A 12,669-nucleotide genomic window follows, 5' to 3' on the forward strand; every position below is an offset into this window, starting at 1 on the left:
CAGGGAGTTCACACTTCCTCCTGAGATGACAGACTGTATAATGACACTGAACTGAGAGGCTTGTCACTAGCACTCACTAGGGAAGGAAGGCATCAGTATGCCACTTTGGAAGTAGCTTGTCTTCTACAGTCTGTGTTCTGAACTTCACATGCTTTGCTTTAGTAGCTTACGTCACCCTTTCAAGCTGTATGCTTGAGTGGATTTTGTGTTTGTTTGTTTGCTTGCTTGCTTTTTGATAGAGAAGATTTGTTTGTTTGTTTGAGAACACTTGCTGTCTTCAGACACACCAGAAGAAGGTATTGATCCCCATTACAGATGGTTGTGAGCCGCCGTGTGGTTGCTGGGAATTAAACTCAGGACCTCTGGAAGGGCAGTCAGTGCTCCTAACTGCTGAGCCATCTCTGCAGCCTGTTTGGTTGGTTTTTTTGAGACAGGGTTTCCTTGTGTCTTGGAGCTCACTATGTAGACCAGGCTGGCCTCAAATTCACAAAGATCTGTCTGCCTCCTGAGTCCTGGGATTAAAGATGTGGCCACCACTGCTCATCCTGAGTTTTAAATATATTCATATTTTGTAAACTTCATGCTATGTAATTCTAGAATATTTTATTTCCCCAATTCTGAAAAGAAACCTGCTGTGGCCTTTGTGACAGTTGTAGTTAATTTAAGGTTTTGTAATTGGAATCCTAGGCCAGAGGCCTCACTCTGGAGGCTCCCAGTGAAGCAGCTTTGTCCATTCATCCCGAAAGGCCAGCTGAGGAACTGAATGGTGCTGAGGGCACTTGGGGAGAGTACAGCAGGCTGCTTACTAAAGCCTGTTACCACCCAAGATGCTCACAGCCATCCTGCTCTGTAGTGTGAGCTGTGCCTTGGTCGGTTGAGCATTAGTTCGGAATTAGGCCCCGTTGATAAGAAAGTTGCTGCTAGACATACAAGTTATGTCTCTCCTCCTGAGTGTCGCTCTTTCGTCTAAGTCAATAGAGTGTTCAGCTCTGCTCTAAGGAAGGAAGGAAGAGAGAGAGAGAGAGAGAGAGAGAGAGAGAGAGAGAGAGAGAGAGAGAGAGAGAAAAGGAGAAAAAAAGGAAGGGAGGGAGGGAGGATGAGAGAGAGAGGGGGGAGGGAGGGAGGGAGGGAGGGTGGGAGGGAGGGAGGGGGAAAGAAGTTGCTGCTTCCTGGAATGGCAGTTTTAGCCTTTGGAACAAGATGTTTCTACATTAGATTTCTTGTTCCTGGACCCAAGCGAGTGCAAGAGAGAAGAGTGCTTTAGAAAAGCACAGTTCACACGTTCTTGCTTTCGTTACTTGTTGTGCACTGACTGACCCAAACAGAGAGTCAGCACTTCTAATAAAACCAGCCTCTAAGTCCCTGTTTTATTTTTGTTAGACTAGTGGACCATTACTATGGGCCAAGTAGTATTTCTCGTGTGTGGATATGCCACATTTTATGTATTGATCAAATGATTGATATTTTGGTAGTTTTTTACTTTACTTTTGACTGTTCCGACCAGTATTGCTGTGAAGATTTGTATGCAGGCTTTCCCCATAGTTTTCATTCTTCCAGGTGCATGTACAAAGGCAGAACTGCTGGGCTTCCCATAACTACATTTAGAGGAACGTCAGACAATAGTCTAAAGTGGCTCGCTCTGTCGTTAGTGTTTCCACAGGTGTATCCCAGTTTCTGTACATCTTGTCAACCTGTGATATTAACTGTCTTTTTCACTATGTGTTTCTTTATGGGTGAGAAGTTGTATCTATGGCTTGATTTCCATTTTCCTAATGGTGCTAATCCCCTTAAGTAGTTTTGAATACTGGGTTGGTATTTTCCAGTGGACACTTCTTGGCAGATGACTGATTTTACTTTCCTTGCTCCTTCCTGATAATTTTTTATAGGTGATGATGAATAGTCATTAAACACCTTTCTGTGTATGCAGTTCTGGTAATAAAATGATTTTCTAAAAAACACCTAGAGCTAGAGATGTAGCTCAGTAGTAGCATGTGTGCTGTGCATGCATGAAGCCCTGAATTTATCTCTACTCCTGAGCAGGTGCGTGTGCGCCCCTGTCTGCCCCGTCCGCCCCCTTCCCCTGAAAAAATAACACCAAGAAATGTGATTTCTGCTAGGAGCAGACACACATGCTGTGATCCCATAGGCTTGGGAAGCTGAGGCAGGAGGATCACTTTCATGTAAGAGTTTGAGGCTACCCTAGCAACACAGAGAAGCCTTGGTATCACTTACTTCTCAATTGCTGGTAGAGTTCCTGATGGAAACAACTTAAGGGAGGAAGTTTATTTGGGTCATGATCTGGAGAAGATAATCCACCGTGGCATGAAGGCACGGTGGTGGACTGGCTTCTGTGTGCTGCACCATGAGTGTGGGGTAACTTGTCACATTGAGAAGTCAGATAGGGACAGTGCTCCAACGAAACACCTCAGCCCCCTGGCCCCATTCTTTGAGTCAAGCACCACCTCCTAAAAGTATCACAACCTCCCAAATCAGGGACATTAGCTGGGGACTAATGGTTCAGTCACAAGTACACTTCACATTCAGACCTTCTTTTGTGACTCCTGGGGCCATAGGCTTATGGCCTGGAATCTGGGCTGGGCTCTACCCCTCAAAGCCTACCCTAGTGGCCTCCTTCCTCCAGCCAGACCCACTATGTAACCTTGGTTGGCCTGGAACCTAAAGAGATCTTCCTATCCCTCTCTCTGCCTTCTGACTGCTACTTTAGATTCTCTGAGACAGTGTCTCATACATCTCATCCTGTTCTCAAATTCAACTCTAGTTGAGGATGAGCGGGAGAGCTTCCTGCCACTGCTTCACAAATACTGAGATTGCAGTAGTGAGCCGTTACGTCTGCTTTAAATGATTTGCTTTCAAATTATAAAAACTAATCAATGGACCTTTAATACTAGCACTGAGGAGGCGTAGCGGATGTATCTATGAGTTCAAACTAGTCTGGCCCACATAAAGAGTTCCAGGACAGCCAGGGCTACAGAGAGAGACAGGAGCCCATCAGCATGCATCATTAAACTTACACATCATCTAGAGAAAATGCCAGATTCTATCATACTATTTAGGATGCCATATAATCTTAAAGATATTTTCATTTAGATTTAGTTTGTATTGTATAAATATGAGTGATGTGCCTGCATACGTGTGTACATGTATGTGTACCACATATCTGCTTGTTATCTACAGAAGTCAGAAGAGAGTGTCAGCTGTCTTTGAAGTGGAGTTAAGGATATTTGCTGGGTAGAGGTGGTTGCCTTGCCTTTAATCCAAGCACTCAGGAGGCAGAAGCAGGCAGATCTCTGAGTTCGAGGCCAGCCTGGTGAACAGAGGTTGGGTTCTCTGCAAGAGTAATAAGTACTCTTAACTACTGAGACATCTTCCAGCCCAAAAGTTAAGATTTGTTTATCTCTAGAATGCAACTGTTCTTGCATTGTAGTTGATTTTAGACAAACAAAACTATGGAGAAGGAAGCTGTGGCTAAGGGTTGATAATGCTTTTCTGTACTCCATCTTGTACTCGGGTTCTCTGTCTCTCTACCACAGAACTACACAGTAAGTTTGAATAGTCTAGGCTACTTAGTAGGATCTGTGTAATTTGTTTTTTTGTTTTTTGTTTTTTGTTTTTGTTTTTTCGAGACAGTTTCTCTGTATAGCCCTGGCTGTCCTCGAACTCACTTTGTAGACCAGGCTGGCCTTGAACTCAGAAATCCGCCTGCCTCTGCCTCCCAAGTGCTAGGATTAAAGGCGTGTGCCACCACTCCCAGCTTGTGTGATTTGTTAATAGTGATTGTCACAGGATGTAGTGACAATGAAGAGACAAGTCTCTGTGGATGTCTGTGAGGGATTATCTAAATGAATAGGGGTGGAAGACCTGCCCGGGTTGTGTGGGTAGTCCATCCCATGGACTCGGTCCTGAACTGAACAGAAAAGGTCCAGCTTACCGATTCTGGCATTTGTCTCTGCCTCCTCACTGCAGGCCGTGAGACCAGCTTTCTGAAGCTCCTGCCCCTGTGCCCTCAGACTGTGACCCCAAACAGTCTCTCTTGCTTAACTTACTTCTATATTTCTTGTCTTTTTTTGTTGTTGTTGTTTTTTGTTTGTTTTGTTGATTTTTTGAGACAGGGTTTCTCTGTGTAGCCCTGGCTGTCCTGGAACTCACTCTGTAGACCAGGCTGGCCTCGAACTCAGAAATCTGCCTGCCTCTGCCTCCCGAGTGCTGGGATTAAAGGCGTGCACCACCACGCCCGGCTTGCTTCTGTATTTCTCACAGCAATGAGAAAAGGAACTATTATGCTGTCAAAAGATTAAACAGACATTAGGTTTCTTCATTTAGCTCTGTAGCGCTTAACTGCCTATGGCTGTCCTCTCCCTTTTATTCATGGTACACAGAGAAGATAGTGCCTCACCACCTCCCACTTCACCTCTGCAGAGCACAGCTGCAGGAGTAGGGACAGGAATTCTTAGTGACTGTGTGTCTAGGTAGGTTTTCTTTCTTCCTTTTCTAGAACGATCTCTCAGCATTTTAAACTCTGTGTCTTTCCCATGCTTCCGTCGTGAACACCCAGGCATACATTGTCAGCTCTGCCCAGTTAGGGTGAATGCAAGGGATTTGGTTTTCTTCTTTCTCTATAATGCTGTAGATATTTTTAAAGTATGACAATGAGAATTTTGTAAGTTGGGCTACATTTTTAGGGTTTATTAAGAAACCATGAAGTTTGTTTATTTTAAGTAGGGTTTCCTATAGCCCAGCTGCCCTTGAACTTCTGATGTTCCTGCTTCCCCCTCCCAAGTACTAGAATATTGTTTAAAGTGTGCTGTTAATATTGTATAGATTGTCATCTACTCAGGACATTCATATCTTCTGCCACTGAGTGGTTACCCCAGCCAGTCTCATGGATAGTTTCTCTCTCTTCAAATTATGATCCTCCTGCCTTTCTGTCTTGCACATGAGCCATCATGTTTGGTTTCTGTTTCCCTTCCCCTTTTCTGTGTTGAAAGTAGAGGAAGGAGACTTTTTGAGAGTATACCTTAGAAAGAAGAACAGACAAAGGGCCTGCTGACTTCATTATTCATCTGCAAAGTATAGACTGCTGCTTCATGGTTTAGTGTGTCTTTCTTTTTATTTTGGTTTTTTGAGACAGGGTTTCTCTGTGTAGCCCTGGCTGTCCTGGAACTCACTCTGTAGACCGGGCTGGCCTGGAACTCAGAAATCCACCTGCCTCTGCCCCCCGAGTGCTGGGATTAAAGGCGTGCGCCACCACGCCCAGTTTAGTGTGTCTTTCTTGTGCAGGGCCATGCTAACCTTGTCCTGATTGTAACAATTGTATTGCTGAACTAGGCACCAAGTAATCTGTCTCCTTGAATTCTGACTGCAGTATATTCATTACAGCCCAATAGTGGATTGACAGCACAGCTGGCCAGCTTCAGATCCAGTACTTCTGGCTTATGACTGTGGGCGTGATCCCTGTAAAGTAGGGATAGTGGTAATTACTAAGGGGTTTTAGGTAATCTGTAGAGTTAACCCATGAAAGGTGCTCATGGGCTTATGGTAGAGCACTTCCCATGTACAAGGCCCTGGGTTCGGGTCTTTGGTTCTGCTCAAGCAAACAAAGCAACCCAGCAAGCTCTTTCATGGTGCCCCTAAACTTGTTCCTTCAGGGTTAGGTGCTGTCATTACTGAGCATAGGATCTTTGAAGGATATTGTGCTACATAATAGAGATCCAAAGATGGCCTGTGGGGCTGCTGCCAATAGCAGGACATGGTGTGAGTTTACATATTAAGTGCATGTACTTGCAGGTATGTACCAGAGATGACTGATAGAGGTGAGTGCCATACATTTTAAAACAGATGGGTCATCAGGATGGCTTCCTTGAGTGTGTGGCTTACCTTTTCCTCTAGCCATGTAGAATTAGGGAGGGGATAGGCGAAGAGAAGCAAAAGATGTGGCAAATTCCCTTTGGTCCGATGTGTAGAGTTAGTTTATACAGCTAACCTGGGATTTGGACATTGGAAGTCTCAGTATTCCTCAGTGAGGCTCAGCCGTGTGCTGAAGTGCTGCCTGCTGTACTTCACACACAGGACTGAGTTGGGTAGGGGAGAGCAGCCCCTGGGCTCACACCTCCTCTCTCTGCTGTGTCTCTGCAGTATGACTTCTCCTTGGAAAAGAAAACCATTGAGTGGGCTGAAGATATTAAACTAATCCAAGAAGCTCAGCGGGAAGCAGAGCGGAAGGCCGAGGAAGCAGAAGCTAAAGTGAATTCCAAGAGTGGTCCAGAGGGTGACAGCAAAGTGAGCTTCCCCAAGACTCACAATACAGCCACAATGCCACCTCCTATTAACCCCATCCTTGCCAGCTTACAGCACAACAACATCCTCACTCCAACTCGGGTCAGCAGTAGTGCCACAAAGCAGAAAGTTCTCAGCCCACCCCACACAAAGGCAGACTTCAATCCTGCTGACTTCGAGTGTGAAGAGGACCCATTTGATAATCTGGAGTTAAAAACCATTGATGAGAAGGAAGAGCTGAGAAACATTCTGGTAGGAACCACTGGACCCATAATGGCTCAGTTACTGGACAGTAACACAGCCCGGGGAAGCTCGGGGGCTGTGTTACAGGATGAGGAGGTCTTGGCATCCTTGGAGCAGGCAACCTTAGACTTCAAGCCTCTTCATAAACCCAATGGCTTTATAACCTTACCACAGTTGGGCAACTGTGAAAAGATGTCGCTGTCTTCCAAAGTGTCCCTCCCCCCTATTCCTACAGTAAGCAATATCAAATCTCTCTCCTTCCCCAAACTTGACTCTGATGACAGCAATCAGAAGACAGTCAAGCTTGCGAGCACTTTCCATAGCACATCCTGCCTCCGAAGTGGCGCATCCCGGAGTCTCCTAAAGCCTTCCACCCAAAGCAGTGCCAGTGAGCTCAATGGGGACCACACTCTTGGGCTTTCAGCTTTGAACTTGAACAGTGGCACAGAGGTGCCAACACTGACATCCTCCCAGATGCCTTCCCTGTCTAGCGTGTCTGTGTGTACAGAAGAATCATCACCTCCAGATCCATGTCCCACAGTAAGTTGTCAGTCCTACTCTTTATTCCAAAGGCGGCTCAGTGATCCCACTTAGCAGCAGACTTGCTTCCCACAAGCCTTAGTGATTGATAGTGCGTGGAGAATGGCTTTGTTTTCTGATAGAATTCTGCTTCTTTTCCTGAGGGCAGCTTGTGTATTTATTTTTTGTTCTTCAGTGCTAGGGATCAAACCCAGGCACTCTGCCACCACACTACATCCCCAGCCAACGCTTGCTTAATGTTTACCTCCCTGCATCTTTAGGATCTTTCCCTTTGTAAATATAAGAGACAACACAACTCTTGTGAATTGTATTTCTCTGTCTAATCGTGGTTCCTTTTAGTGCTGCTATGTCTTAATAGGTTTTGTCTTGGTGGTTTTAGTTGAGACAAGGTCTTCCTATATGGCCTAGATCTCCTGCCTCCACCTCTTGCGTGCTGGGATTACAAGTGTGCATCCCAGTGCCTGGCTATGTAGTCGTCTCTGTTACCCATTTTCTTTCTAGACTTGCAGATGGATGTTTCTCCTTTCCTAGCTTTCCGGTTCTACGCCCTCCCTTTTTTAAAGAATCACAATGTGGCTCTTTGGGATTACATTTCTTCAGACCACATGGTTCCTAGCAACTGTTAGAAATCTGTTATTAAATCTATAGATTGTAGTTGTGTGATTTTTTTTTTTTCTCCTGTCAACAGTATGCACTGGTCAGTTTGAAAAAAGAGGGCTAAGGGTACTCACACCTTTAATATATTAGGATGGAGTAATAAAAAGATTACAACTTTCCTAACCCCATAGAAAATCTATTTTGCTACATAAAATGGGGGCAAAACAGGGCAGTTTCTTTGTCACATAGCATAAGCTTAGTTCCTGATGTGGTGCAGCCCCACAACATGTTTCTGTATCCTGAGCTTTAAATCTTAGAAGTCCCAGAGGCTCATGCTACACTAGCTCATAGGTGTTTTTATTTTTAATTTTTTTTAAAGCTTTTAAAATATTTTTACATATTCACCATTGCTCTCTTCAGACACACCAGAAAGGGCATCAGACCCCGCGTGGTTGCTGGGAATTGAACTCAGGACCTTAGGTAAATGATGCTTTAGGTACGTGAAAAGCACCCTGGGAAGATAGGGGTTGCTCAGCCAGCACCCAGCCTCATTTAGATGAACCTTTAGCGAACAAAATCAGAGAACTAACAGTAGAGCTCTTTTTCAACCAGAACACCGACCATTAGCCATTGTTTGGCCAGATGACCTGACCTTCAGGGTCAGAAGAGGCCTGTGTCTTGGTGAACTTGCTTTCATTTATAGGTCTGAACAGCTGGAGTTGTGGTGTTCCTTTAAGGGAGTCTTGATTATCTTGATTATCTCCCTTGTGGCAAAGCCTGGTTCCCAGCTAGGTCTTCATAGCGTGAGGCCTGGGGATCCTCAATGAGAGAAGCACATTTCTCCATGATCATGGTGCCCACGGCCCAGAGTGGTGCACCCCGCACCCCCCAGATGGGAGCGTTATCAGAACTGTGCCTGGAGCCAGGCTCTGACTATCTTATCTTTTTCTCTTTTCTTTCCTTTCTTTTCTTGAGATTGGTTTCTCTATCTAGCCCTGCTGTGCTGTAGAACTTTATCTTTCTTTACATCTGCCAAACTCACAGGTAGTTGCCTGCCTCTGCCTCTGCCTCTGCCTCTGCCTCTGCCTCTGCCTCTGCCTCTGCCTCTGCCTCTGCCTCTGCCTCTGCCTCTTGGGTGTACCACCACTACCAGGTTAGATGGCTATTCAGTTTCACTATTCAGGTTTTGATTTCATGGTTTACTGTTTATATAAAATAACATTAGTAGTTAAGGAACTCATAGGTCCTTTTGACAACAGTCATGAAATGGGCCCTTATTCTTAGGTAGTATGGAACTGCCTCTCAGGCCTTCAGAGTCTTTGTTCTGCTTTTCAGTGAAGCTCTTTATGCCCCGGGCCTCTTATCCATTTTATACACTCACAGTCAGGCTCCTTCCACTTGCAGGTTCTGCAGGAGACCACTTTCCATGTAGATTTCTCTGACTCTCAATTTATTAATTATAGCTATTGTCTTAGGGGTTTCTTTTTTTTTTTCTTTTTTTTTTCTTTTTTTTTTTTTTTTGGTTTTTTCGAGACAGGGTTTCTCTGTGTAGCCCTGGCTGTCCTGGAACTCACTCTGTAGACCAGGCTGACCTTGAACTCAGAAATCTGCCTGCCTCTGCCTCCCAAATGCTGGGATTAAAGGTGTGCGCCACCACGCCCGGCTGTTTTAGGGTTTCTATTCCAGCACAAAACATCATGCCCACGAAGCAAGTTGGGGAGGAAAGGGTTTATTTAGCTTACACTTCAACATTGCTGTTCATTAACAAAGGAAGTCAGGACTGGAACTCACACAGGGTAGGAACTTGGAGGCAGGAGCTGATGCAGAGGCCATGGAGGGATGCTGCTTACTGGATTGCTTCCCCTGTCTTGCTCAGCTTGCTCTCTTACAGAACCTAAGATTACCAGTCCAGGGATGGCACCACCCACAATGGGCCTTCCCACCCTTGATCACTGATTGAGAAAATGCCTGATAGCTGGAGCTCATTGGAGGCATTTCCTCAAAGAAGGCTCCCTTTTCTGTGATAACTCCAGCTTGTGTTACGTTGAAAGCTGACACGTAGAACCAGCCAGGACGCCATTAAACAAACTATAGCACTTATTGATCTTTATATTTTCTTTTTTTCTCCTTGGTTTTTAGAAACTCAGCCCTAGCTGCCTGGAACTTGGGGCCAGGGGAGTTCTGCTTATACCTCCTAGGTGCTAGAGTTATATAAATTTCTCTTTGAAATTGTTTCCAGCATTTAGAATCCTTTGGCTTTTAAGCCTTCTAATGTGTTTAGGATTTTATATATTTTATATATATGTCAGAGAACAACTCTGGAGCCTGGTCTCTCCTGCCACCTTTACTTGGTCTCTACGACTCTGGCTTAGGTTGTCAGGCTTGGATGAGAAAGAAGTGCCTTTAACCTGGTGAGCCACTTTGCCAGGAATGTGTGTAGTCCCTCTACTCAGAAGGCAGAGGCAGGACGATTGTTGAGCCCATGAACTTTTGTTGTCATCTCCATTCTTTTTGTTATTTTTATTCCTTTCTTTCTTCTTTTTTTTTTTTTTAGACAGGGATTTATGTGTAATACTGGCTAGCTTAAAACTCACAGTGGCCTAGGTCTTACATACTGGCCTAGGTCTTACAGAAACCTGCCTGTGCCTCCTGGAATGGCATTACCAAACTGGTGAGACCATGAATGAGTTTGAGACCAGCTTGGGCAGAATGTCAAGGAATTAAAACAAACCCACTAAGCAAAGCAAAAATGTTACAGAATAGCTCTTGACATCTCCTTTTCTCCAGCTCTTCAGTCAGGTATTTTGAAGTCATTAAACTCTCCCTCATTTATTCTCTGATGGAATGGAGGGAGTTGGTTTTACTATGCTGCCTAGGTTCCCCTTGGATTTTGGTAATCCATACCTTCTTTTCCCCAGTTGCTGGACTGTAGGTATCCATACCATTGTGTCTGGTTTTTCAATAATCTGCTGGGATTTATCCCTGTCATCTCACACAGCTGAATGTATGTGTTTGAGGCAGGGTCTCATTGTGTAGCTTGTCTGTTCACTATGTAGCCAAGGCTATCCTTTATCTTTGTGTACATATGCTCACATGGAGGACGGACGTATCTTCTGTAGTCACTTTGTACATTGCTGAAGGTTTTTGATGAGGATAGGCACTGGGATTACAGCCGTGCGCCTCCATGTATGCTAGGGATTTAAGTCAGCTCCGCATCGTGTGTTGAAAGCCTTTACCAATAGAGTCGCTTCTCCAGCCCTGTCCTTGATGTGCTTCAGCCTTTTGAATGCTGGGATTGCAGATGTGCAGAAAAGGAGCTTGCTCCTTTTCTAATTTTGTTTCCCTGTTTCTTTTAAAACCATTGCTGAAATTTCTGTAGTTTTCTGCTTTTGTTTTTGGCAAAGTCTTATTGACCCAGGCTGGCCTCGAACTTGATCCATTGCTTCTGCATCCTGAGTGCTAGGATTACAGATCTGCTTAGGATCCAGCCCAGGGTTCTCTGCATGCTAAGTACTTTGTCAACTTAGCCACAACCGTGTATATTTTTTTACATTTTTATACATTAAAACTTTTTTTTAATCACATTTGTTTTGTGTGTATGCGGCCATAGCACACGGGCCAGAAGACAACTTGTGGGAGCTGGTTTTGTTCTTCTACAATATGGTTTCTAGGGTTCAAAAAGTGGTCAGGTTTTGTGGCAAGTACCTTAACCTGAGCCATCTCTGGGCCCTTCTTCTTTTTAAAAGATTGCTTTATTTTTATGAGTGTTTGCCTGCATGTATATATATGTGCACATGTATATATGCCTGGTGCCTGAGGAAGTCAGGAACTAGAGTTACAGTTGTGAGCTGCCATGTGGTGCTGTGAAGGAAACCTGACTCCTTGGCAAGAGCATAGGTACTCTTAACTGCAGTGCCATCTCCGGCCTCTCTAAAGAAACCCCAGTGATTCCAGCATTGCAGAGGCATTCTTAGGCTGCCTCTGTCCACCTCCACTTCCACCTATGGAAGCTTTTCAAGTCCTCTACTCTCAATCTCTGGAAAGTTTGAAATTTACTAGTGATATGTCTTACTTAGTTATTGTGTTGAGCACCCTGGGTCTTTACAAACTGGGGCTTAACCCAATACCCATTTTATGTTTGCCAATAACTACATTTTATCTTTTTATTGACAAGACTCCTAATAAGGTAGCACTGTCAGAATGCAGTAATGGTGTTGTATCTGGGTCTGAGGGGTGTACCAACCTCGCCCCCTCACATTAATCATAATCATGGATTATAACCTCGATAAATGACTTGAAACACCGTAGTACTAGTAATTTTGACAAGGAATCCTTTTTCATTTTTTGGAGTTAGTCTTGCTGTATAACCCAGGCTGTCCTTAACTTGAGGACCTTCCTTCTCCTTTTTTTTTTTTTAAAGATATATTTCATGTATGTGGATACACTGTCACTGTCTTCAGACACACCAGAAGAGGGCACTGGATGGACATTACAGATGGTTGTGAGGCACCATGTGGTTGCTGGGAATTGAACTCAGGACCTCTGGAAGAACAGTCAGTGTTCTTAACCACTGAGCCATCTCTCCAGCCCAACCTTCCTCCTTCTTAAGCCCTAGTGATAAGGGATCCTTTTAAACATTGTCCTTTTGGGATCTCCATAATTAGTGTGGTGCCTGTTTGATTAATAAAACATGTCGAAGAGTCATTTATCTCTATTAAGCAAAGTATTTTCAGTTGTAATATTTAAAAAGGAAAGGATACTTTGCTCAGTCCTAGTATTTAAAATCCTATGCATTGAGCTGAAGCGATGGCTCAGTGGTTAAAAGAACTTACAAAGGACCCAGATTTGGTTGCCAGCACCTATATTGTGGCTAATAACCACATGTAATTCCAGTTCTAAATTTCATGACCTCTTCTGAGCTCTACAGTCATCAGGCATGCGTGTGGTGTATACATATATATAGATATGGGCTAACATATACATAAAAAAAAAAAA

General features: G+C 44.3%; 1 protein-coding gene across 6 annotated transcripts in view; it reads left to right on the forward strand.

The window, feature by feature from the left end:
* Window positions 1-12,669, forward strand: part of Ubap1 (ubiquitin-associated protein 1) — a 40,771-nt gene that overhangs the window by 23,798 nt on the left and 4,304 nt on the right. For 5 of the 6 annotated variants that reach the window (NM_023305.3, NM_001290454.1, XM_006538198.4 and 2 more), the window contains one exon: window positions 6,154-7,077. The exons of the other annotated variant lie outside the window; for it this stretch is intronic. In NM_023305.3, the coding sequence (NP_075794.3) occupies window positions 6,154-7,077 (924 nt within the window). The remainder of the gene's footprint in view (window positions 1-6,153; window positions 7,078-12,669) is intronic. 6 annotated transcript variants of the gene reach the window in all.

The sequence above is a fragment of the Mus musculus genome, chromosome 4, assembly GCF_000001635.26.
Source record: "Mus musculus strain C57BL/6J chromosome 4, GRCm38.p6 C57BL/6J".
In the NCBI taxonomy this organism is placed as follows: domain Eukaryota; kingdom Metazoa; phylum Chordata; class Mammalia; order Rodentia; family Muridae; genus Mus; species Mus musculus.